This window comes from Malania oleifera, chromosome 5 (assembly GCF_029873635.1).
Source record: "Malania oleifera isolate guangnan ecotype guangnan chromosome 5, ASM2987363v1, whole genome shotgun sequence".
In the NCBI taxonomy this organism is placed as follows: domain Eukaryota; kingdom Viridiplantae; phylum Streptophyta; class Magnoliopsida; order Santalales; family Ximeniaceae; genus Malania; species Malania oleifera.
The window spans coordinates 110,711,895-110,739,590 of record NC_080421.1 but is presented as its reverse complement, the minus strand read 5'-3'; the positions used below and the strand labels follow the sequence as shown (position 1 = coordinate 110,739,590).

Genomic DNA, 27,696 nt, shown 5'->3' with positions numbered 1-27,696 from the left:
AAATATACACATATCACTGAATCCCCAAATTACCCTCAACTAGTTAGGGTATACAAAAATCCTCCCAAAACATACTCACTTCGCTGACAGGGCACTATAGACACCCTTTTATCTGCGAGCCTGGTCTGCTCACCTACCTGGATCACTTGAAAAATATTTCAATACTAGGATGAGTCAACGCTCAGTAAGAAGAAATATGCTATTACTAGTGTGTGGCAAATGAGCTACTATATATCATGAAATTTGTTTTCATATAAATATAAAAATCTGAATACAAAAGTACAGTATAAATAATAAAATACACCACCCCTTTCCATGTTGCTTAACATAACAGTATTTTAGGTTATAATTCAAAATACTTCTAGTGTACATAAGTAAGGTCCCTGTTTCTGTAAATCCGTACGTATGTAATAGTAACTGAAACTGTTTCCTGTGGCTATCTGTATCATGACATGCCCCCTCATGACAAGGTTGTGCGGCCCGTAGGCTGGATTTACCCTAGTTGGCCAACCAGGAATAAATCACTGAACTCCGTCAGTCGACCTGCCCACCTCAACCCATATCTGGATGGGAAGCCTAACCTCTTCAAGGGCCTAGGTGGTCGACCTTACCACATATTATCTGAATAGATGGTTGCACTCATAAAGTAACATAATGTCCGTAGCAACGGTATCGTGCTCTGTAGCTGCAAGTCCAACAGAGTCTGATATCATATAATATATTTCTATACATATCTATCTGATTTACCATGATTCTGAAGTAATCGTAATAACCATGATGCTGCATAACTGTACTGAAATTCATATGTCGTAATACTGAGAACTGAATAATCATAACACTGAAACTGTATAATCATAATACTGAGATTCGTATAATCATGGTACTAAAATCTATAAAATCATAGTACTGAAATTCACATAATCATGGTACTGAAATTCGTAAAATCATGAAACCAGCATTCATAAAATATATACCCGTACCATATTCATATTCACAAGCCACACCATAAATAAATACATAATTTTCATAATTAAATAAGTTGTATAGTATTTTAAGAAATACCTAGCATAGCATATTTTCGTTACCTTAACTTTGAAAAGCCCATAAGGAATACAAGTCTAACACCCGCAGGGCCTCCTACAAAACACCCTGAAACCAACATATGCCAGAACATAATATCAGTATTTCTATGCCTATATTATTTCTTATAACTATCATAAGACCAAAAAAGGACTAAAAGGTCTTACCCTGAATTTGGGATGAAATCCAATTCTATTTTCCTGACGATCTGCTCCGGCAGATTTGCAGAGAACTCCGTCAGGAGCGTTATGGTGGCTTCGGATCGTCGATCCGGCGACTGATGGGTCCGGAATCGAAGAGAGAAGGGAGAGAGTGGCGTAGAGAGAGAGGAGAGAGAGAGCTCGGTGAAAAATGATAAAATATCCTGGTTTCCCTCCGTTTATACTGCCAGATTCGTCGACGAGACACGTCACCTCGTCGACAAGTCTTTCAGTAAATTCGTCGACGAAATTCAGAGTAGCTTAGATCCGTCTCTCGATATTTTCTCATCGACGAAGCCCTGTATTCGTCGACGAAATCCTTAAGGCCTTCGTTGGACGAAATCCTGTGTTCGTTGACAAAGTTTGGCAATTTTATGAAATTATGATTATTTAATATTATCTCCAAAATGCAATGTCGTCTACGACCTCCTTCTGTTTCTGTATCTATTTTCTCTCCCTCTTATTATTAAAATGTTATTATTCTTCGAGTCACTACATCCATAGCATGAAGATGACTAGAGATGAGAAAAGAAGAGTTAGGTAGAATGGAAAGAGAGATGAAGCATCGCTGATTATCAGTACACAAGACCATTAAACAAGAGTTAGATCTAATGAACATAAAAGTAGTAGGATGTAGAGTAACACTAGTGATCTCAATGCTTGTAGAAATTTTGTAAATACCTTAGAACACATTAATGAAACTACGCTTTGTATCCTCATAGAAACGCAATAAGAATTTAAGGATTAAAAGAACAATTTTATTCAAGCACAGGTAAAAATAATGAAAAAAAAGTTTTGATCACTTTTCAAAAAAATAAAAGAAATTTAAGAATAATATTAATATCCATAATTTTACGTCTAAATTGTGTATTTATTATAATTTGTGTGAGATCGAAGCAAGGGGAGGGATATCCTTAATAAGAGATGTTGATTTTTTGAGTCTGATCCCTGTTTTGATTATGACAAATCACAACATCTCATTTGTACGTTTAGTATTTGAATATATTTATGATGTAGTAGGCACAGATGATAGTGCAATATGAAAGCCGTGAAAGTACCTAATAGATCATACCTCGGCGTATTGCATGGGATTGCAAAGGAGTAAAACAGGAAGATTTTATTTATTTTTCAATTGTAATAGTAATTAGGGTTGAATGTGCATGCATTTCATATGATTTAATTTGAAACTCACAATGACCTTAAATTGACCTTAGGTATCTCCAAGTTTCATAAAAACCTTTTTATTTAAAATGTCAAACTTATACAAAAAGTTTAAATGGGTTTGAACTTAAATGAAGGTAAAAAGGCAATTTTATTAAGGGTCCAGTCGACCGGCCTTATTGGCCCAGTCAATTGGCGTGTGCAAATGGGCAATTCTATAAAGGCCCATTCGATCGACCATTCAAAGCCTTTAATGCTAGTCGATCGGAGCATGCGTAATGGCTAGATTTCAAAGGCCCAGCTGATCGGTGCTTTTAAAGCCTTTGAAGCCCAGTTAATCGGTCTTCAAAGCCCAGTACTAGACCTCTCGAGATTTTGAATTTCTAGGCATATAATAGCTATAAAATTCAAAATAAAATATTTTAATAATGCCTAAGGGTCATATAATGGTCAAAAATTATTTTTGCCTATAAATAAGAACCCAAATCACTTGGAGATGGTGAGGAAAAATATTGGGGGCATACTTGCGCATATATTTTGGATTTCCATTTATTTTTCAAAACTCTTTTTGTGCATCAATTCTTATTTTCTCCTCTACTCTTCTTTTAAAAATTCTTCTTGAAGAAAATAAATTTTTAAGGATCTATTAGATAGCTTGAGCTTATATTCATTTTCACATACATAGTTTGAAAGCCTCCTCATTCTTTTGAAGATCGAAGTTATATTTTCCCATACTCTTCTTAAAAATCATTTTTGGAAAAAATCTTTATGAGATTTTATTTGAAAGGGCTTGGACATATATTTAATCTCATATATATGTTGCTTGAAGGCCTTATTAAGTTTGATTTTATCAAAGGTCAATCATTTGAAAAAAAAACCCTAATTTTTCCTTCTCTTTTATTTTGAAAATATTTTTTTTAAAAAATACTTGGATTATTCAAGGTTGCTTTGAGCATATATTCATAAATATATATTAACTTGAAAAGCTCCTTAAGAAAGGTTAGAACATTGATTTACACTCATATACTTTGTTTGGAAGTCTTATTGAATTTGAATTTTAAAAAGTCATTTTTGAACAAAATCATTGTTCCTACTCTCATTATTTTACTTGAAAAATATTTTGAAAACTAAATCCAATACTCTATTGAACTTTATTTTACAAATTATAAGAGTGCATTTAGATTTTAATGTGTGCAAATCAACTTTTTAAGAAACAATTTCTTTGTACAAAAAATGTTTTTCAAAATAACTCTTTATGATTTGAGTTGTGAACTGTGAGCAAGTGAGGGTATATCACTTTGAGAAGGGTGGGCGCGCCCTATTGAAGCAGTTGTCATCACCTAGAAGTAGTCATGTTGGTGCCGCTCTTTTAGACTAACAAACTAAGAAATGCCGCCTCACCAATAAAGAGTCTTCATAGTGACACCAGAACGGAAAAAACAAAGAAAAAAGTGCAGCCATGCCCAGAAGTAGTCGTGTTGGTGTCACAACTTCAAAACCACTTCTCGGTGGCGGGCGGGTGAACATGGTGAGTAAGAAGGCCAGGAGATCTGTGAAAAGCCAAGAGCAATAAGGGCTGAGACAACGAAGATGATGAATGCAGGGCGGTACTCATGAGCTACTGCGGCGTCAGTGTCTTGCTTGAACCCTCCTGGTATTGTTGCAAAAGCAATTGTCGCGATGAGTGCAACAACGACAGAGCTTATGTTGGAGTTGCTGTTTATCCATTCATTAGCTTCTTTTGCCAGCTCTTTGTGTGTCTCTGAATATGTTTATCAGCTTTCCTCAATTCGTCTGCCAGCTTTCCTCTACCCTCCACGCTGATTGACAAATACAGTTCAATAACAATCCAAAACTGAAACTCAAAGGGAAATTGGGAGTAACAAACAGCGACATTTGAACGCATATACAAAAGTTCAATCATCCATAAATACATAAAAATTGCAATGCAAAATTGAACAAAACAGGCTTCAAGGATTGACACAAGCAACAGACTGAAATTGAACTGAATAGTGGCGTAAATAGGGAAAAGTAACAATCAAGAACCCGGTCCAATACTCAGATAAAAATAACATTGACACGCGCACACAGAGATACCTAGAGGAGGTGTCGATGATGGTGACGGGCACCCGATCAGGGTACAAATCTTCTAGCAACTTCGTAGGAGGCAGCAACGGAAAGACATTGGGAGGGAAGGTTTCAGCGGCGGCAGTGACAATCAAGCTCGATTTGCCCGTACCGCGGTCACCGGCAACGACGATACGAACGCCGGTCCGGCCGCCAGCCTGCGCCGCCGCAGCTGAACCACCCGCCATGGAACTGCAACAAAATCCACAAAGAAACCACGCCCAACACGCGTCATACATATGAAATGAAAAAACCCTAGCTTTCGGATTCGTCCGAGCTCTGAAACTTCCGAAACCCTAGAAGGGAGGCTGGGAGAAGCTCTTACTCACCAAACGTTAGACACACAAAGAGCAAAAGAAGCTAATGAATGGATAAACAACAACACTAACGTAAGCTCCGTCGTTGCAGCACTCATCGCGACAGTTGCTTTTGCAACAATACCAGGAGGGTTCAAGCAAGACACTGACGCCGCAGTAGCGCATGAGTACCGCCCTGCATTCATTATCTTCGTTGTCTCAGCACTTATTGCTCTGGGCTTTTCACAGATCTCCCTGGCGTTCTTACTCACCATGTTCACCCGCCCACAGTGGTTTTGAGGGGGTGGCACCAAGACGACTACTTCTGGGTATGGCCACACTTTTCTTTCCGTTCCGGCCATGCTTCTTAAATCGTGTTTTTTGGCTCGAGCCTCTCTGGTGTCACTTCTTGATGAAGACTCTTAATTGGTTAGGAAGCATTTCCTAGTTTTTTAGGACATAATATGATTGTCAAGTTCTTTTTCATTTTGACTATTGCTTTCAAATTGCGTTTGAAAATATGAATTTAAGTGCTAAATTTAAATTTGTAAGAATTTAAATAAAATTTATTATGATTTTATGTACTATGCTATTTCAATTCATTCAATTCATATAAATTCAAATTCAAAATTTAAATTTTGTTAAAATTAAAGACATCCATTGAGAAGATAATAGTGGTAAAAATGTTGAGGCATATTCATTTTAATGCTTTCTGAGAGATTGAATTTGAATTTATATTAGATTTTAATGAGATATAATATAAAATTATACTAAAATTTATCCAAATCCCTCAAAATTTAAATTTAAGGCTTGAAATTCATACGCTCAAAAGCTGCATAAAGTTTATTAAGAGCATGCCCCTCAAAGATACTAAGAATGAACAAGAAACGCACATGGTGCACCACGAAATCACAAATGGGTCACTTGAAGAGAGAGTCATCCTTCCAGCTTCTACATGGGCTACTAAGAAGGGCTGACAGGCGCACCAAAGAAGATAAAAAACACACGCACAGAATGATGCTGAAAAAAATAAAGCAAATCAAACAGCCTGACTGGAAAAGCTGGGACATTATTGTGATATGTTCAATATTCAACATCAGTTTGCAATCAGTCATTTTACAAACAAGCACATAATCTTAATCAACATCAGTTTCCCAATTTCAACTCAATATAATTTAACAACCCCAAAACGTGAAAACTAATGCTTCACAAATGCATGGGGGAACAATCTGGGGAAAATTGAGATTTTTGCTTTTACAAGCAGTGCATATATTCCATAACAGGGGATGTGAACCAGAGCTAAGCAAAAATACCTGGAGAACAGAACACCCACATAAGATTCACCATTAGTACCACCATTCGAGAAATACTTGCAGGGTCCATTCATGTCATTTTAGGGACCGTCCAATCCTATGCTGCCACGTCAGCTTCTTGTGCGCGAGCATAGGTGCTCGGCCGGTCTCAAACATGATGTGGAGAGATTGTCCCTTACAAGTCGTTCTCATATGATTTTAGAGGTAGATAAAAATCAGTAAATATTTACCATAAAGGTGCCCATGGCGTCGAAAGCTCGAGGAAAGGATATGGCCACCTGGAAATGATCCAATGTTATTGATGGAGGAACTAAGATTTCAGATAAGTTGCCCTAGAGGCATGGACAGGTGAGGGGAAACAAACAGATGCTTACCATGTAAATCCGCAAGCATGCAAAGTCCATTGGAAGATAATATAACTACAGCTCCAGAGCACAAAATACACAATCCCAAACAAAGAAAATGGCTGAAAAGGCAAGTTAGGAGACTGCATCATGGATCTACTGCAAGAAGTGGAAGTCTAGAGAACTAGTTCAATGCCAAAAAGCCTGTTGGGTTTAATCCTCACCATCTAACTTGGTAACTGTTCTACCAATTAAGGTAAATAACCCCGGCTAGGGTGCATTGTTTCGTACACTAATAAGCTTTTGTAGGAATGGATTTTTTTTTTTTTTGGTTTTTATGCCCACAAATGCTTCAATCTGAGCTATCTGTTGTGGGTAGGGGCCGGGGGAATTGGCTAGATCTAACCTATGTCCATGAGCCAAGGAAATTAAGGGCTCCCCTCAACATGTCCTATTCTTTAGTTTTGTTGCATTATGGGCTAAGAGTGACTTAAGCAGCCTAGCTACTCATAGCTCATGAAACAAATGCACCCTTAGCTCTGATTTGATTAAGGCTACTGTGAAAGTAAAAAAAAAAAAAAAGAAAGAGAAAGAAATATAATGAAATTAATTTTCTGTTGCATTCTCTCTATATCTCAAATATGGTTAAGAATGAAAATTTATTCAAAATGATTGGAGGTTCAGAAAAATAAAAAGTTGATCGACTGTAATTTCACCTTTTACTTGGTTGCATTATGGGCTAAAGAGTGGTTTAGGCCTAACTACTCATGGCCCATGAAACAAATGCACCCTTAGGCTCTGTTTGGAACTTTGGATTAAGATTTTTTGAAAGAAAATGAAAGAGAAAGAAAATTAGATAAAAATTTTAATTTCCACAGTGTTTTCTCTCATCCCCAATATGATTAAGAATGAAAATTTATTCAAATATGATTAGAAGTTACGAATGATCAAAGGTTAATGGCATGTAAAGTAAAATTTATTCATTGATTTGCTATATTGTTTTATTTTTTAAAAATATTTCCATTGATAATCAAACAAGAAAAAAGTGGATTACTTCGTATTTTTATTTCCCCCATGCTTACCAAGTTCCAAATAGACAATTAATGATGTAATACTTACAAGGCTATTAATACTGGTATCAAGGAGGAGGAAAAAGGCATTGAGTACATGCATGCACCCCATTAGCTGCCAAAAACACACATCAAATACAAAATCATGTCAGTGCAATAAGCTATTGGAATTGAGGGCAGGCCTTGAATTAACAGTAAGGTTGCTCCTTTGTGACCGGTTGGTCATGGGTTCGAATCCAAGGACACAGCCTTTCTACATAAAAGTAGGGATAAGGCTGCATACACGGTGATAACCCTCCCCTTACCCTCGCGAAGCAGGGAGCCCTGCAATAAGCTATTGGAATCACAAATAGAAGCAGTATTTTTTTCCTCCCCAGGTTTTGTATAACATGTTCATAACACAGAACATACAGCATCCAAAAAACGTGCGTAAGTGAAAACAAAACTAGAAAAACATTCAGGTCAGAAACATGGAAAACTAGTTACTAACATTCAATAAAAAAGATACGGCCATGGAGGCACGTTTATACAGCTAACCATACACTTTAGAGCATGTGAATGGAAGCAGCAAAATAGACCTAAAACATACAATTGAAAACATATTTGTGATGTTATCATACTAACAACTAATTGGAATTAGTACTCACAAAATCTTAGTAAATTTAGATTACTCTGTGTTGGCCTAGCTTACAATTCTTATTTTGATGATAACAAATCAATGATGTGTTTAATATGGTTCAAGTGTAAGTTTTTCAGGAAAGTGACAAAGCTCAAGTGCATAAGGAGGCCTATGGATCACAAAGAATTCTTGAAGAACATAGTAAAGCTTATGGATTACAATGAGCATGAGGAATAAAGTTATACTGGTGAAAAACTCAAAGAAAAGATTGAAACCACAAAGATTATGGAAGAACAAGATTGAAGATCAAAGAATTATATTTTTAAGGATGATCTAAATGTAAGTACTTCAAAGTTAATTTCAAGTATAAATTGGTTTGAAACTCTTAGAAATTCAAAAATATATTTTTATACATATACTCTAAAGAATATTTTTATAAACAATGAAAAGAAAAGTTTTTGAAAAAGGAAAATTTTCAAATATTGAAGGGCCAGGCGACTGCCATGAAATGGAAGGCGATTGTTACATTAAGAAAGAGGTTTTTTAAAAAGTCAGTAGCTAGACAGGCGGCTGCCTAAACCTGTCAGACGCCTGCGTGAACAAGCCAGACGACTACCTTGGTTTTGGCAGGTGACTGCTAGCATTCTGTGTTGAGAATTTGTTCTGTGACAAGCGACTGCCATTTGAACGTTGGCATTAAATCTCTTAACGAGAAGATTTTTTAAACCACGTTTTTGGACATAATTAATTTAAAATAATTGGAAACGATTTTTGGGAATCTTTGGGAGTAATGAATGGCTTCTAAACATCTATAAATAGCTCAAATCTTCAAAGGTTTTTTTAAGAAGAACGATTTAGCAATACTCAAAGGTTTTTGAAATTAAGCAATCTTTAAGGGTTTTCAGATCCAGCAATCTTCAAAAGGTTTTTAGATCAAGCAATCTTCAAAATTTTTTGATCAAGCAATCTTCAAGCATTCAAAATTCTCAAAGGATCTAAAACTCTCTTGTGTTCAAATTGCTGATTTACTACTAATTTATACTTTGAGGAAGTTATCAAAAGTCAGAATCTCTCATCTTTTGAAAATTATATTGGTGATTCATACTAAGTATTAAGCTTCAAATTCTCTTATATTTGAATTACCTTGAAGTATCATTGTGCTGATTATTGTACTAATCTACTCTGCTGTGAGAGTTTTATTTTGTACACAAAATTTCTTTATCTTCATTCTTAGACGATTCAGAGTTGTTGAATCTGGACCAAACGAGAGATTGTTGTTTGGAGAGGCAGGCTCTAGCGTAACAGGAGTGGTTGTAAACAGGTGTTCTTCCACACAGTATCGGAACTGATATAGTGGAACCCTTTGGTGTTTTGCCAAGGGTGAGGACGTAGGCTGTGTTGAAGCCGAACCTCGTAAAAATCTTGTGTCTTTCTCTCTACTTTACTTTATATTCTTTACTTGCTATTATTGTATGATTTAAAAGTGCAGGTTGCAGGTTTTTTAAGTGAGAAAGAAACAAAGACACTTGATATTTAGAAAGTACGTTTTGATTAACCGTTTGCGGAAACCCAAAAGGGAGTACATTGGTTGATCTGCGGAAATCTTGATCAAGTGAAGTGCATACTAAAAGCTTATAGGGAAATTAACAAAAGCTCTAATATTCTTGGTTGAGTGATTGAATTACTTTGATTTCATTTGTGAATTTAAATTTCAGTATTTTTTTAAGTGTGATTATCATTTATATATTTTGTTTTCTGGGTATTAAAATCAAAAGTTTAAAAATCATTAAAATTTAAAAGAATCCAATTCACCACCCCTCTTGGAAAGCTATTCCTTATTTCACTCTGAAAAAAAAAAAAAAAAATGGTACACATTGGGGTGGGGTGGGGGCAGGGAAAAGTTTCTACAAACTGCCAATTTTCAAGATGAAAAATTGAGCGGTTTTTGAGTTACCTCAGGGCTGGAATATCAGTTTATGATCTATGACTACAATAATTTCCAAGTGCAGTTGCAGACTGACCAACTTGCCATGGCATAGAGGGAAACATATTGGTGGACAAAGACCTAAAAGATAGTGTTGTAGATGTTAAAAGAGTAAGGGATAGAATCATAAAAATTAAGGTGGCCTTAGGTTAAGAGATAATAAATGTCATTAGTGCTTATGCTTCTCAAATAGGCTTAGTGTAACGGTTCGGCTTGCACGTGAAGTATTGTCTGCTTTGGTTCATGGACCTCACTGTTTTGTCCTATGAAAAGCGCCTCACATAATTGGAACCCAAACCATCCTTGCAAGTCCAAGATTCTCTAGTTATACATCTATTGGGGAGACTGACATTCTCTCCGTCTAATCTCTTACATCCTCGTTAGAGTGCCTTGTGTAGGGTCTCACATGATAGTACCCTTAGGGTAGCTCTAATAGCAAATGCCACAGTGTTGGGCCGAACTCCGGTGAGGTATTGTTTGCTTCAGTCCACTAGTCTCATGGATTTGTCCTATAAATGGCGTCTCACATAGTTGCGTTCAAACCATGCTTAGCCTAAAATTTCCCTAGTATACATCCAATGTGGGACCGTAACATTTATTAGAAAACCTTAAAAGAAAACTTTGGAAAGATATGAATAGTATTATAGAAGGGGTATTGGGGAATGAGAAAATATTCATAAGAGCTTATCTGGATGGATACGTTAGAAAGGAGAATAAAGATTATGAGAGGATACATGGAGGAAATGGATATGGAGATAAAAGTGATTCTCCACTTCAACATCTCATATGATATTATTACAACGAATACATGCTTTATGAAGAGAGGACACTTAATAACCTTCAAGAAAGGACAAAATAAAAGTCCTGATTTTTTCTTAACTAGGGGTAGACCATTTAGCATGTAATGATTGTAAAGTTATTACAAGTGAAAGTTTAGAGTCATAGTGTTAGATTAATATATTAGAAAATGGAAAGGAAAGGGCAAAATAAATCAATGTACGAGAATTAAGTGGTGGGACCTAAAGGGAGAAAATATACTAAAATTTAAAGACAAAATTATCAATGAGGATGATTGGACAATAGGGGATAGTGTAAAGGCAAGCACTCTTTGGAGTAGGATTGCTAGCTCTATTAAAAAGAAAGCAAAAGAGATTTTAGGTGAATCTAGGGGAAGTGTCTCGGCTAGTAAAGAAAGTTGGTGATGGGATCAAGATGTGCAAAAAGCCGTGAATGGTACAAAACATGGCAAAAATATAGAAACATGAAAAATTTTGAGAAGTATAAAGACATAAGAAATGATGCCAAAAAGGCAGCTAGAGAAATAAAGTACTTTATTGTCGGATGAACCTTTGTTGCTGGAGCAGAAGATAAAAATTTACATCCTTCATTAAAGCTGGCCACTGTGTGGTTATTGCCAGAGCAATTTCCATGGGGATCTTCACAAACCCACAGACTTGCTGGAGTAAAACTCTACATCATCGCCGGAGTAAATCAAGCAGATTGTTGAGTTCATTCTTGCATAAAGCTTCCTTCATCAGTTGTTCACCTCCCCACAGATCACCATTAAGTTGTTGCCACCTGTTGATGCAGCCACACTCTCTACTTGTTGAAACCTTAGCCTCTGTTAGCCCAAATCCTATTTCTGTCTGTGGAAGATGAAAGGAACACAAACTCTACCTCTTCTGTTGGAGGAAGACCAATTTATCACTACGCCTCACTCTTGCTTAAAAAAAGAAACATGTACAGAGAAAAGTGATTCAAGAAAAAAAATTTCAGGCTATCCATTCACTGCTATTGAACTGAACTGCTCAAACCAGATTGAACAGAACCAGAATCAAACCAGACTCTACTAGTCAGACACTTGGACAAGAAATTAAAAAAAAAACGGTTACCTTCACCTCTGCATTGGACAACATTGATCCTAAGATGAGCAAGCTTGATTCTATGCTTCACACCTTTGTCTCATTCTTTGATCCTAAACCTTGTGAGTAGGAAGAGAAAGACATCTTCTTTTTTTATCATTATAGAAGTAGTAGTAGTACCCAAGCAAGAAGATTTAGTTGAGGAAGCAACTACTGAAATTGTAAATCTGCACTATTGGGAGCCCGAGCCCAAGCCCAAACCCTAATCTCTTGAGGTCATTATGGAAACTAGAATTGAGATTAAAGAACCACTGCATTGAGAGCCCAATTCTTGATCAGTAATTCATCATTACAAGTAAATTTACCAGCTACACCTCCATGGGCTTTTCCAACATACACTTTTGGGCTGTTTTGAAGCCAACAAATTGCCTTGGTCTCCTTCAAGCTTACTTGCGGTGTTTATTCTTTAACCTTCAGATTTTTAAAATTCGAGGACGAATTCTTTCCAACTGGTTGAGAACGATGCAACACACAAGCAAATGTTACTTTTACTTTCCTAATTTAATTGTAGTCTCATTTGTTTTATTTAGTGTATTTTTATTAGGGTCATATCTTCAAGATTCTAGGATATTATAGTTTAGGAAGCCCAATTTTAGGGCGTTTTTATTTTAGGAAACTAGTATTTTAGTTTCTCTAGGTTTCTTAGATTAGTTTGCTTATCTTCCAAGCATTGTAAGCCTATAAAATAGGCCCTTATGTATTAGTTTTGGAGGACAGGAACTGAGAAATAACGTTGTTGGATGTTGATCCTGCATCAGTGTGGTCCTCACTTAAGGTTCAATCTACCTAGAGCAGCTTTGGGGATCATATTCATGCTATTATCCCCATAACCAACTTTGAAGACCTATCCCAGCATCTGCTGAAAGTGAAAAATAAGTTCCATTTCAAGTTCTCACTATCCACAGTAGGGGACAAGACACACCTCAGTGCCTCACCACACTAACATGATTATTATCCTCCTGTAAACCATCTATTAGGTCACCCTCATCTCCCAAGAACTCAACAGCATCTACAACCTCACAAATTTGAGCATGAGAATTTGAGCATGTCATCAGTCTCATGCTGCAAATCTAACATTGGCATGCTGAATTTATTCGCCAAAATATGAACCAAACTTGATAAATCAGTTTTCCATTGGACAACTTCAAATCTCAGAAAAAAAAATTAAAATCTTGTGGTTAAAACCAAATTTCTTGCAACTCGCATTTCATGGCTCATGCACTGCCGGCAAGGGTCCTCTGGCAATGGCCGTTAGGTTGCTGGTAGATTGAGAGGTAGTGAGTCAATTGGTGGGGGTGGTGTGTTAAGAAAACTCCAGCAAAATGGGGTTTGAAGGGGCAATGGATGAAAAAAGTTTGGCTGGCACAAGCCAGATTTCTGTTGATTAGACGGTGATGAAATCTCTAGGGAGGGCCTTGGAGGTGTCAAAAAATGATGCAGAGAAAGTGGTGCTTGAAATTGAGGGGCACAACTGCAATTTTCTGGAAACTCGCAGTGCTGTATTTCTTGGTTTTGCAATGTTCCTTGAATGTGCTGAGTAACTTGATGAATTTATTTGATTGCAACAATTTTGACAGAAATTGGATGTGACTACGATTTGCTCTGATATGTGATTGATGGCAGCAAGATATATGGTTTGATGGAGATGACTATAGCATGGTATTTATGGTTTGGCTCTGAACCAAATCAAAGCAGAAAACAGAAACAAAGAGACAGAATTGAGGACATGAAACAAAGAGAAGAAGAGTGGGTGCAAAACAAGAAAACAGTTTTGAAATCAAATGTGATATCACCAATAATCAAAGTATTTATACCCTACATCTAGCTAAAACACATAATTACATATTAATGTCAATGTAACAGAAGTTTATACAACACAAACAAAAATTTTAATACATGTGTAGTTTCCTAAATCTACACTGAAAAAAAGTATGCCAAATAGGCAGCCTAAATTATGTAAGTGTTCCTCCATCATTTCCCCTACAGATAACAAAATTTTCCCCCAGCTGCCTTTTACTCTTATTATGGATCTCAAAATTATGACTTAGTAAACTAGGGCAGGATACTTCACATTTCCTTGCCCGACACAACAAACCTCAAAAGTAGCATTGAAACTGCAGATGAAAGAACTATATCCAATATTAATAGTAGATAATTCTCCAGTTCTTCCTTCCAAGATGTATTTTTCATATATCACTCATCATTCCAACAGAAATAGTACATATAATTCAAATTATATTTTAAGGCAAGGGAAAAATTAAAAAAATGTTTGAAACTAAACCATTTCATTCATTCTAAAAGAGGAAGATTTTATAGGAATAAGGCCCTCACCAGGTCCAGTTTAAATGTTTTATTTGACAGAAGCGGTACTAGAACACACCAAAATACAATATCCGTTAATATTGATGCACCTGCACAAGTCTGTTCAAAGTAAATCAATCAGCGTTAATCACTATTTGGATAAGTATATCTCAAGGCATCACAGTAATAACCCATTGCTTAAGCATATGAGGTGCACTTCGATGTGTTAACCTCTGCTAAAGAAACCTTTCTATTTTGTTTAGATATTTACCAAAACATAAAAAACCAGTCTAGAGGACAGCTTGTGGATCATTAATTTAGTAAAATAGGAATGACTAAATTAATGGAGGACTAACATGGTATATGGTTCTCATAAGATATCCCCAATATCCTGATTTTTGCAGAGCCTCCTGCTGACTGTAGTAGCTCTGCAACTTGGCGTTACCCGTGTCAGCTTTGCTCTTAGAAGTTGCAGCATTGGTTAATCTATCCTCTTGCAAATCCCTTTTCAAAAGCTCATCCCTTTCCTTGTTTTTGGAAGTAGGCTTCTTTGAACAAATCCAACAACCATAAGCAGATATAATGGTCCCAAGCTACATGTCAAAATGGCACATGTGAAGTGGCTGTATGTAAATGAATTGGACCTCAATACTTCAAAAATATAACCAATATTTAGTTTTATCTTCTGTTTGCTGCACATAAATTTGAACATACACCTAGTTCACGTAGCTATGATAAGTCTTTACTCTTACCATCATGGGGGTGAAGAGAATGTGGTTATGGGTGAAAAGAATGTGGTTATAGTGTTTGACATACCATAAGTCCCCACACTCTTATGGGAGTAAAAAATCTAAGTGTTTTGACATACCGCAAAATAGATCATAACTAATGCAAAAGTCCACCTGCACAAACAGGAGATTAGGTAGGAATTACTAGTTTATAAAACATACATCACATGATATTCTTTGCGAAAAAGAAACAATGTCACCTATCAGAAACAGTATTTTCAAAAAGTAAGTCTACTTTTGAACCCGTGGTAGTGTTTTTACTCATGCACTTCGTTTAAAAAACTGGCATTTAAGTATATATCAGCTGTAACAGCTCTGATACCATTACAGGACGTTATCATAGAGGTCTTCCAAAACATGTGAATCCATATGTTTTAAACATGTTTGCTAATGAAAAAAATGAATTCACGGAGATGGTATCCATTACGTTACATAGCATCCAAATTTTACACTCACTGCCACCATTTTTTTAAACCATACTTGTGGAGGAAGTGGTGAGCTTTTGAATCACATCACCAATTTATAAGGATCATTCCAGCTTGAAGACAATGCCACCTATAAGATGTGTAATCTGATCTTAAAACATTGACGTGTCAAATTTTACCACCATTGTTTTTTCACAATTGCAAGACCTATTATTCACAAGAATGGTAACTACTCTAGTAAAAAAATTCCACTTGCCTAGATACCATGCCCACAGTATGATGGAGGATCACCTGCCAATAATTCTATATGATAATATTTCATTTGAAGATTTAAAAATTACAAATTTTTTTTTTTAAATTAGAAAAATTAAATCTTTTAGAAGTTTGGTTAATTTAGGGTTATTTTGCTTATTTTAAGCACTTTGGGGTTATTTTCTCATTATTTGTTTTAATTGTAATGATTGGTGTATAAGTAATTTGTTTGTAATGTATTAGAGAGTAATCATTTAATCAATTTGAATATATATCACCAGTTACGTTTCCCTCTCTCTCTCTCTCCTCATCTTCCTCCTTCCTTCTCTTTCTGCTCTGTTCTAATTTGCTGCTCTTCCCAATTTCTCTATGTTCTATTTCTATTATCTGCTCTCTCTCTCTAATTCCTACTTCTTTTTTTTAAGATACGCCGGGTTTCCTGGGCTTAAGCGCCAGACTAATCCCACGCCTACGGCAGCCGTGCCCACAGCCAACACGTAGGAGGTAAATCCGGATGTGCGGTGCAAGCAACAAGGTTCGAACCCCAGATCCACCGTTGCAAGCGGCCTTTTGGGACAAGTCCTTACCACTTGACCATGTGCCCGGGGGCATTTCCTACTCCTATTCTATAACTCTGTCTTCTTGTGTCTCTTTTCTTCTTTCTCCTTCTTCTCCTCTTCCCTCCTCCTCTCTGTTTCTCTCACTTAATTTTCGCTATGTTTCTATTGTTCTACATCGGTGCCTCAATAATTGTAACAATTGCAATGGTTTTGTCGATTGTAATTATTGCTAGGTCCTTAGTTCCCAATGATCCACCTCATAATCTAACCAACAAACTTCATTCTTTATATTGGCTTTAAGATATTTGGCAATAATTCTTTATAAACAATGGAATGAGTTGCTAATATAAGTATTATAAACCAAAACAGGTTTCATTCCATTATATGTGGCCACCTCAAATTGAACTTGATTCAACCAAGGCTTTGTACTCACAGTCCGTTAGCTAGTCCAGCTTGATATGCCCCATGAAATATGCCTAGACAAAGAATATTGCCATAATTTCAACATTTCTTTGTCAATAGTTGAAGTGTTGAAAAATTCAAAACAAAAAGAACCATACAAGATTGGAGGAGAGGAATGGTTCAAATCAATCATTATATGTCTGAAGCATTGAGGTCAACAAGCAGTGAATTGAATGATTGAGACATGAATGATATCAACCTCTTAATGATCAATTTGAACATCACCCTTCTTTGCCTCCAATCTTGTCTGTGAACTCCATTTTTGAATTGTTCAAACACTTCAAACTCTATTGGTAGAGAAATATTGAAATAATTGACAAATGCAATGCCCCCACCTATTTCAAGGAGCAATTTTGGTAGGACAATCCAACCAACTCCTGAGTACAAACTCTAGGTTGAAGATTGTGACCAATTCAAGGTAGTCACGTGTAACAAAAACCCTGTTCCAATTTATAATACTTATATTAGCAAATCATTCTGTCATTAATATCAAGTAGTTATACTGATAAAAATAAATAAATAAATAAATAACAACAAGTAATGCTAAAAATCTTAAAGAGAGGCATTAGTAAAAAAAGAAAAGGTTTAGCAATGAGATTCTAAGGTGGGTATTGAAAAATGTGAGAATCTTGGCAATAATTACAGTTAACAAAACTAATGAAATTGTTACAATTAATAAGGTGTCATAGGCATGGTAGTTGGACCAGCTCCGTTTTGCACTAATGTACCAAACATACTTGCAAGTGAAGTAAAGGTTCTTGTTGTCGCGACAACAATGACAGTAGAATGTGATGCTTAAATGTTTTAAAATCAGTCATTCAATTCTAGAATGGTAAGTAGACCACCACATTACAAAGTGTCGTGTAGTTTATGTCTGACCTCATTGATATCAGATTTTGTCAATCATTTTGATGGCTCATTCACCTTATCATGCTCATGGTCTAGCTACAAAGAGACCTTAAGTTTGTGGCCCTCTGTGTATTTTGACCAATTTCATTAAATCGCGTTCCAATAATGATTAAGGTGTTAAAAAAAATTGGTTAAGGATGGGAGAGATCAATAACCCATGAGATTGAAATTACTTTGAATGGCATGGAGATGGCCAGAGATGAGGAAAAGAAGTATTCTGCTGGAATAGAATGAGAGAAGAAGTTACACAAAACCATGAAATGAGAGTTGGATCAAATGAACATGAAAATATTGGGTTATAGAGTAATACTTGAATGAGCTCAATGCTTGTATGAGCTCAATGCTTGTAGAAATCTATGTAGAAAACCTAAAATTCTTTAGAAGACATTAACCGACAGGACCTAGGCGTAGAGCAGTGGGAGCAAGTGGAGTTTTGAAAAAAAGGGAGAGAGAGAAAGAGAGAGAGAATAATGAGTAAATTTATAGAGTTTTTCTCAATGAAAGAAGCGTTATATCCTGACATTTGAGACAATAAGACTGAAAATTTGAAAAAAAAAAATGTATTTTATATAAATACATATAAAAATAATAACAAAAAGTTTTGATCTCTTTTAAAAAAATTAAAAGAATTTTAGAAATAAAATCTAATATCCATAATTTTACTTTTAAATTGTATCGAATATAATTTGTTTGTGACCAAAGCAGGAGGAGTGATTAGAGACGAAACGTACAGATGACTTGCATATACTGATATAATATCAAGAGTTGCCTACCACAATTTGTTAAAACCATCAAATATCAATTCCAAATGACTTGCACACACTGATATAAATGCAACAAACGAAATGGTTCAGTTTTTTCTTCTTTCAGTAATTTGTCTTGACTCCATCCCTTAATTATGTTGTTTAAAGAAAGCATTATCCAGTTCTCTCGATTACTCTGACAATCATCTACACCAGTCCTCATCCCTTCCGTATATATTAAAAAAGGAGGCTAGCGGGGCTTTAATCTTCCTATGTTGTTCTGCACTTACTTTATAGTGTTCAATTCAATTGAGTGATATAGAGGAAGAAAGTGACTCTCTCATATCATCCAATCCACAAAAGACTGAACCATGAGAAAAGGAAACAAAAGAAAATCTACTCTCTCTCTCTCTCTCTCTCTCTCACACACACACACACACACACGAGCGAGAAAGAGACGGACAAAAAGAAAATCAATCAAATGTCTCAACTTGGAAAGAGTTCGGACATGGTCGTACTCACTGCGTGTAAAAGTAGAAAACGAAAGCACCGGAACGGGCGACCACTCGGAAGAGCAAGAAAGCCATGAAGAGGAAAGCAAAAGCTCTGTAGAAGAGAAGCCAAAGGGGATTGAGGTTCCTCCAGCAGGATCGCCACAGATCGTCAGCGGAACTCATAGTCGGAGGCTCTGATTTAATCCTTCTGATGACGAGAATCAAAGCCACAGCAGCCGGGACGACAAAGATCAGCGCGCAGACCGGTACCTGCCATCGGAGCCAATACCCCAATCCCACCTCATCAACCGGATTCGCCATTTCCTATCACGAAATCCAAACCCTAATTGGTTTGCGGAGAGAGGGAAGAAAGTTTTGGATTACAAAGGCAACACCAAAGGCAAAGTGTTGCAGAGTGGGCGAGCAGTTGAGCAGTTGACATAAGACAATTCGACAGTCCAACTGCCAGCTGTATCATTATTTATTTATTTATTAGATGAATATCCAACTACCACCTTTTATCATTTTTTAAAAAATAAAATTTGCATCTTTTCATCGAAATTTCATATATATATTTGTGATATTTTTCAAACAAACCTCAAAGGAGATTTTTGAAAATTTTAAAACATCAACATTACCTTTTTACTAAATTTTATAAGAGATTAGTGTCTTTTCACCTTTTTTATTATTTACTAGCTCGACATGTTAAGTACCGAATACGCATGCTCCACAACTCTTAAGTAATTGTTATAATAATAACAATTATTTGGACTGTGACTAAGAAACAATAAATTGCTAATCTTGCATTGTTTAGTTGTTGGAAACCAATCCTGAATCTCTTTTTGTTTTCCAACTAAAGGTTGTTCTTTAATTAGGTAATATTTTTCAATTGTTGTGATTCTCAATGAATCTATTTTCTATAGTTGTTTCTTGTCAGTGTGAATTTTTGTAATATCGCAATTTTAGTATGCTTAATTTTGATAATTTTTCATCTATTCTCATAGTTTCTTTTCCTTATAGGTTTTTTAAGGGTCCGTTTGGATTAAAAATTTTGTTTAAGGAAAGAAAAGTAAGGAGAAAATTTATTTTCCCTTATATTCTTTTTATATATAAAATACTATAAAAAATAAAAACTTGTTTAACTATGACTAAAAATTAGGAAAAATTAAATATCAATAATATGTAAAATCAATTTATTTGTTCGTAGATTTGGTGTATTTTTTATTTTCTTTTTTACTTTTCTTGATAACCAAACAAGAAAACGTGAATTCTTTTATATTTTTCTTTCCTTTCCCTAATATATTTTGAGTTCCAAATAGAACCATTTAAAAAAAAAAACAACCTAACGTGTACGCACACAACTTAATATTTTCAAGTGTTTAATAGTTCAATCATATTCGAAATTTGATTCACTAGTTCAAAACTTGAATATTTAGGCTTCGTTTGGAATTTAGAAAATAATAGGAAAAGGAAAGGAAAATATCAAGAAATCCACACTTTCATATTTGGTTATCAAGAAAAGTGAAAAAGAAAAAAAAAAAAATATATATATATATATATATATATATATATATATATATAATTTAAGAACAAAGAATTGATTTTGCACATTAATAATATTCAATTTTTCCTAATTTTTAGTTTTAGTAAAATAAACTTTCAATTTTGAAGGTATTTGATATAAAAGGAAAACACAAGGGAAAACAATTTTCTCCTTTTTTTCATTTTTTCAAAAAAAATTCTTAATTCAAACGGGGAAAGGAAAATAAGGAAAAAAAAAATTTTCTATTATATTTTTCTTTTACATTAGTTTCTATTAAAAATGAAAGTTTGTTTTTATACGATTAAAAATTAAGAAAAACTTTCCTGCAAACATAATAGGGAAGTTAATTGTAATTTTCTTTGATTTATATTTTCTTTTCTTTTTCTAGAAAAGAAATTCTTTCTTTTGTATTCGTTCTCTTTCAATGCATGTAGGCCGGTTTGGAATTCGGTAAATATTAAGAAAATGAAAGGAAAATATTAAAACATCTATATTTTAATGTTTGGTTATCTAAAAAAGTAAGAAAGAAAATAAAAAATATATCAAATTTATGAACAAAATTTTGACTTTACACATAATTAATATTTGATTTTTAAAACTCTAATCATATTAAAATAAACTTTTATTTTTAGTAATATGCAGTATAGAAGAAAAATATAATAAAAAATGAGTTCACTCCTTTTTGCTTTTTTCTTTCCTTTTCTCAAACAAAATTTTTAATCCAGAGAGTGAAATAGATCAGTAGAGATGCAACTCACAAAACATTTATGGCCCATTTAAAACTTGAAAAATTTTAAGAAAATGAAAGAAAAATATGAAAGAAATCACTTTCATGTTTAGTTATTAAGAAAAATGAAAAGGAAAATAAAAATTAACACCAAATCAATAAATAAAAATTTGGTATTGCATATAATTAATATTTGATTTTTCTTAATTTTTAAAATTATATTAGAATTTTTTATTTTATTTTTAAAAGTATTTAATATAAAGAGAATTAAATGGGTGGATGACTTTCACCCTCGGGTATGGTGCTGTGCCATAGTGTCCAAAGTAGCGCAATGGTAGCTGGAATCCCCGAGAGAGAGAGAGAGAGAGAGAGAGAGAGAGAGAGAGAGAGAGAGAGAAATATAAGAAAAAATAAATTTCTTCCTATTTCCCTTTCTTTTTCTTTTCTCCAAACAAAATCCTGGATCTAAGATTTTGATTTTACATATCATTGATATTTATTTTTCTTGATTCTTAATCATACAAAAACAAACTTTCATTTTTAATAGAATTCAATATACAAGGAAAATATAAAAGAAAATGATGTTTCTTTTCTTTGCTCTTCCCAAATAAAATTTTTCATCCAAACAAGGTAAAAATTAAGAAAGACCCATTCTAGTGGTAAAACTATGGTCACCAATCCAAATTGTCGGTGTTGATATGAGGTTTGGGGAGGGAATGTGTCTAGGTATATAATTTCTCCCCTTGTCTACAAAAGCGTACCATCAAACATCAAAACCCATTTCCTTTTTATAATAGTTTTCTTTTCTTTTCTTGTCCTCCAAACAGAAGAAGCTAGTACTTCACAAATGCATGGGGAAAAAATCTAGAAAAAAAAGAAATTTTTGCTCTTGTGATGAGTGCATAAATTCCATAGCAGGGGATGTGAAGCACAGCCAAGCAAAAGTACCTGCAGCATGATCATATATATATATAACTGTCAATACCATTCAAGGTGAAGAAACAAGTACAACCAGAGGGTGGCTAATTATTGATTACCATAAAGGTGCCCATGGTGATGATAGCACAAGAAAAGGATATGGCCACCTAAGAAGACAATCCCCAAATAAGTCACTCAATACCACTCAATTGGAAAATGGAAGAAAAGGAAAATATGATGGAATCTATTTTTTCTTGTTTGGTACTCAAGAAAATTAAAAAAAATAAAAATAAGATGTGTATAAGGAATATGCTTACCATGTTAAACCACAAGCATGGATAACCCATTGGAAAATAACATAAGCACAGCTCCAAATCACAAAATAAGCGAGCCGAAACCAACTAAACGGCTGAAAATTAGACATGATAATTAGGTCTGCTCAACCAAAGAAGTGGTTAAAAAAAAAAAGGAAGTGCAGATTTTCTAGCTCTATGCAAGAACAGACACATGCTTGTTACATGAACAATATGTATATGACTATACAGAGACTTTAAGCTTTTGAGCAGTGTGATGCTTACAAGGCTGTCGATGCTGGTTTCAAGCAGAAGGAAAAAAGCATTCAGAGTATGCATGCATCCCATCAGCTGCCAAACACAAATCAATACCATATGAGTATAAGAATGAAAACAGAAGTAAATTGAACTTCGGTAGCCGACTGGGGCATGGAAGGAAAGTGCTCTACCAATGACAAACAGTATTTAAAATAAACTCACCACACCAGCCTGAATGAAAGTAGTGAAGGGCAGACTATAGTGTAGCAAACTAAATTCATTCCTTCATTAAAAATAAACAGTAAGATAGTTTTTTTAGGGAGAAAGGGTCTCACCATGTTCAGGCCAAGATGAGTATTTGACAGAAAAGGTACTATGACACACCAAAACACAATGTCTGTTAGTATGACAGCACCTGCACAAGTCTGTCAAGACCAACAACAAATGAACTTCAGCCACGTATTTACAACAGGCAAGGAAAGTTTTAAATTCTTGTTAGAGTAAGAAATTAACCTGATATAGAATTTGCATGAGGTATCCCAAAAACCCTGCTCTTCGCTGAAGCTCCTCTTCGTCCTGGTGGCTTTGCAACTTGATGTTATTCCCACAACCTTTTGCCTTAAACACTAGAGAGTTTGTCGATATAGTACTGTCTTCCGTAGCCCTCTCCTCATTTTGTGAATCAGAGGGCCTGTTTGAGTATTCCCAACACCCATAAGCAGATATGATGGTCGCAATCTACATGTAGAAACGGTACACGTGAAACCCAATTCTTATGAGTTTTGTGTATTGCATATGCATAGAGGGTTTTCTTGCCCGCACCATTGAAAAAGCTATGAGTCTAAGTCCTCGCTGATCTAAAGTGAAGGGAAAATTAAACAAAGGGTGTGAATAGGGTTTAGAGCAGCTTGACATACCACAAAATAGACCATGACTAATGAAAAAGTCCACCTGCACATGAAGAGAATATGTATTATCTCAAAAGGAAAACTGTAACCCCCAAGACTCAAACCCTGACCATTTAACTAGGAGAGCCTTGAGCCTTCGATGATTCCATTTTTTCAAACGGGATACAGAAGAAGAGTTAGTGTAAATATAGATCCAAAAGAAAAAAGGGGAAGTGGCCAACAGATAAAACATCCACAAGATACAGAAATGGCCTTCAATTGGGTTCTCCCTGTGCATTACTTTGCTGGGTCATCTATTGGGTTTCTTATATTAATTAAGTTGTAAATTACGAAGAAATTCTGCTGCAATTTGCAAATGTAAAAACAATCTACCAATGTAAATTACTACAAATGCTTTTGGAGTAGAGGCCATGTTTCTATCTAGGGATACAACAGAAGTGACCTCTATTGGTAAAACTCTGTTTACCATTTCGCTCACTTGCTCAATTGCCTTGCTTTCTTCTTTGTTTTGTACAATTGCATCGCTTTAGGGTCTCAAGAGTTTCAAGGCCTCATAGTTAGATCATAATCCATGTTAGCTTCTGCTCTTAGTTGGGACATCAATGTTTTCTCACAATCCAAGTCATTCTTGATTCTAGCAGGCCCAATGAAGTATTAGGCCTTGATCCTTTAATGTGATTGCATCCCTCCTTCACAATATAATCTCTTAATACTACATGGCTAATATAATTAGTAAAGCACAAATAAAATAACATTGCTTCAAATTCAAACCCCCAAAACTATATTGGATGCCATAGGCTTAATTCTTTCAAGAGGACATTTGTTTTGTACAAATAAAGCATCTCAGTAGTGCAACCTAGCTAAGTTGCCTAGGCCACACGATATCAATCTCTACCTCATCTTCTGCATACAAGTGATGATCATCAAAGTGAGCAAACCAGCTTGTAAATCATGGTTGAAGGGTCATTTGGAGCCACTTATATAAAAACTTTTCTAGAAAAAGTACTTATTTGAAAAAAGCACTTATCTAAAAGTAGTACGAGATTAGTTCTTATAAGTACCTTTTTAGATAAGTATTTATTTTTTTTCTAAAAAAAATACTTAAAAAAAAGCACTTATTTTTCTGTAGTTTGCAAAAGTATTTTTTAAAATAAGTTATTATTTAAGTAAACCAAATACTACTTATTGACACAAGTACTTACAATAAGTACTTTATTGAAAAAGTACTAATTTTTAAAATATTCCAAACTAGAGCTAGCCTTTTATTAGCTCGAAGCCTACATAGGTTGAACGAATTTGTATTTTTTTTAAGCTATAATTTTGCATGTAAAGAGATATCCCGATAGAACCTGCCATTGATTTCTCTCTCAATGACATAAAATTTTAGATTATGCGATTTGATAGCATTGTAATTTCGTTTTTATTTTATCTTGCAACCACAGTATTCTTCTGTTAAAAGTGAGGGTATATTAATAAATAAATGGAGGTGTCGCCCTCTTTTCTTTAAAAAAAAAAAAAAAACTTAACTTATTAACTTATATATTGGAATGAACGTAAACCTCATTTGCAGAATCATATCATATTCAATAAAAATTTTAAAATATATTTTGACGCATTAATTCCATTCAAGGAATTTTACCATATGTTTGATGAGAAATTATTAAGTTAATTAGACCACTTAGTTACATTTTACATTTTATAAATGCGATTATTTTTTTAAGTTTATGCATGTTCTTATTGGTGGTGAAGGAATTTCTATTTACACCATTTATAAAAAAAGGTGGGCTTTAGGTTTTAGTATGAAGTACGCCTTGTTATTTAATAATTTTATTTATACTTTGTTTGTAAAATTATATGTCTTACATAACACTAGATCTATATATGCATATGTTCGAGTCTCTGCTTGTACATATATAGAAATAAATTTTTAAATAGTTGCATTCTAAGTAAGAAGAACAATTAAACTTACTCAGTGTAGTAAACGAAGATGTAAGCATCCCAGTCATGGACGTCCCAAGCCAGGAATCCGGCCATGACCCCCGCCGCCGCCGCCCGCAGCAGCAGCAGCCACCCCGGGTGCATCCCCCGCCAGCAAGGCATCCACAGCCGCGACGAGTCCACGTGCCCCGTCTTCGTCGCCGCGCCCACGTACCCATTTTCACAACCGCCGCTGCCACCACCGCCAGTCTCGGCAATGAGGAGGCTCTCGTACTGGGTTCCATCCCCGCACCTCCTGCCGCCGCCCTCGTTCAGCCATATCACCCACAGGGCGCCGCCCAGCGCGGCGGCCACGATGCCGAAGCATATGAAGTCGTACCAGTAGATCAGCAGAGCCATGTGTGGGTGCCGCCGATGTCGGTGAATACGTGGTGGAGGAGAGAGACGGAAGGATGGATGGATGAAGGGTGGAGTTTTAATTTAGAAAACTCTGATTTGCAGGAAGAAAAATATGGAAGGGGGGAATGGTAGTTTTGACTGGCTGGTTGGGAGCTGTAGGGAGTCACGGTAAGCAAAAGGTATAAGGGAAGGGAGAAAGAGATGGCATACATGGTTTGGTCATGTTTGACAATTTGTTGACACAAAAAGAAAGTGTACAACACTTCATCTAGTTGGCTCTTTTCCGATAATTATAATTATTAATTGTGGGGTTTTTCTTTTCTTTTCTTTTCTTTTTTAACTATATAAATGTTGGGAATGTGGCTCATATTTAAAGTGGATCACATGTATAGGAGAAAATTACATGATACGAGAGACAAAAGGAGAGAAGTAAGGTGCAACCATGGAGAACAAACCATCGATGATTTCTGTCGGCGCAGATTTTGTATTTTCAAATCGGGGACTTATAGATTGGGCTTATCTGGAGGATTTTCCTACGAGAGAGCTATAGAAGTTGTTTAGGTTTATTAGAACTCTTCTGAACACATAGGATTGTTATATAAACAATATTTGTAACCTAAAAGTTGTAACTTTGAAATTGATCATAGTGAAAACCAAAGTGCTGCTTCTGTGAACTTAGGCTATTACCGAACCACATAAATCAGATTTTGTGTGTTCTAGTTGTGTCTTTGATTCTTCTTATTATTGTTTGATTGCTTCTTGAGTATATTTTATCATTGAGTGATTGCATTAGTGGTTGTTGATTGTTTCCTGATTGATTGTGTGCTTTCGCTGCGTTTGTTCAAGTTAAACGAACATCAACAAGTGGTATCAGAGCTATTGGTTCAACAATGGCTGGGGTCTTTTCGATTAAGTTCGATGTGAACAAGTTTAATGGAACTGGTAATTTCGGGTTTTAGCAACAAAGGGTGAAAGCTTTACTAGTGTAGCAAGAGATGGCAAAGGCTTTGTATGGAAAGAAGACAGACGACATGAACGACGCAGGTTGGAAGGAGCTTGAAGTAAAGGCGGTTTCCACAATTAGGTTATGTTTGGCCGATGATGTGTTGCATCATGTCATGGATGAGCACTCGCTGGCAACGGCTTGGGTGAAACTGGAGCGCTGGTACATGTCCAATTGGATTACGAACAAGTTGTATCTTAAGTAAAAGCTTTATTGGCTTAAGATGACGGAGGGTTCAGACTTGATTTAGCACATCAATACATTTAATCATATCTTTAGTGATATGGGGCGAGTTGATGTGAAGTTCAAGAAGGAGGACAAAGCATTAATGTTGCTGAATTCCCTACCTACGTCACCTATGTACGTATGAGAATCTAGTTACGACGCTGACTTGGGAAAAAGAAACCCTAGAGTTGGAGGATATCACGAGTGCAATGTTTGGGTTCCATTAAAGGAAGAAGGCCAGTGATGAGGGTTCACATGGTGAAAGGCTCGTGGCGAAGGGTAATCAAAATCGTGGGAGAGACAAGTCCTAAAGTGGACTGAGTGGTAATAAAACTTAGTCTAGAAGGAAGAAGGATGTTCACTATTTTAAGTGCGTCAAACTAGGGTACATAGAATTGGAATGTCCGGAGTGGGAGAATGGAATGGAAAAAGCT

The 27,696-nt window shown here is 35.5% G+C and overlaps 3 protein-coding genes across 6 annotated transcripts; all 3 read right to left on the bottom strand.

Annotated features, from left to right (window-relative positions):
• Positions 1-3,827: 3,827 nt before the first annotated feature.
• On the bottom strand, positions 3,828-5,460 carry LOC131154835 (uncharacterized). Of its 4 annotated transcripts, none has more exons than XM_058107612.1 (3): positions 4,898-5,458; positions 4,539-4,760; positions 3,828-4,261 (listed from the first exon to the last, which is right to left on the bottom strand). In XM_058107612.1, the coding sequence occupies exons 1-3, from the start codon at positions 5,224-5,226 to the stop codon at positions 4,162-4,164; spliced, it is 651 nt and encodes a 216-aa protein (XP_057963595.1). In that variant the 5' UTR covers positions 5,227-5,458; the 3' UTR covers positions 3,828-4,161. The 4 variants fall into 4 exon arrangements, with proteins under 4 accessions (XP_057963595.1, XP_057963597.1, XP_057963594.1 ...); XM_058107614.1 differs by having other exon boundaries at positions 4,958-5,458; XM_058107611.1 differs by lacking the exon at positions 3,828-4,261 and having other exon boundaries at positions 4,315-4,760; positions 4,898-5,460.
• Positions 5,461-5,913: 453 nt separating this feature from the next.
• Positions 5,914-19,510, bottom strand: LOC131154834 (uncharacterized). The gene is made up of 8 exons (XM_058107610.1): positions 19,079-19,510; positions 15,286-15,319; positions 14,774-15,010; positions 14,448-14,537; positions 7,641-7,706; positions 6,552-6,643; positions 6,408-6,455; positions 5,914-6,177 (listed from the first exon to the last, which is right to left on the bottom strand). Exons 1-8 carry the CDS (start codon positions 19,369-19,371, stop codon positions 6,063-6,065), a joined length of 975 nt encoding a protein of 324 aa, XP_057963593.1. The 5' UTR covers positions 19,372-19,510; the 3' UTR covers positions 5,914-6,062.
• A 2,447-nt stretch (positions 19,511-21,957) lies between these two features.
• On the bottom strand, positions 21,958-26,217 carry LOC131154833 (uncharacterized). The gene is made up of 8 exons (XM_058107609.1): positions 25,667-26,217; positions 23,707-23,740; positions 23,303-23,527; positions 23,125-23,214; positions 22,817-22,882; positions 22,556-22,647; positions 22,358-22,405; positions 21,958-22,268 (listed from the first exon to the last, which is right to left on the bottom strand). The coding sequence occupies exons 1-8, from the start codon at positions 26,032-26,034 to the stop codon at positions 22,154-22,156; spliced, it is 1,038 nt and encodes a 345-aa protein (XP_057963592.1). The 5' UTR covers positions 26,035-26,217; the 3' UTR covers positions 21,958-22,153.
• Positions 26,218-27,696: the final 1,479 nt, after the last annotated feature.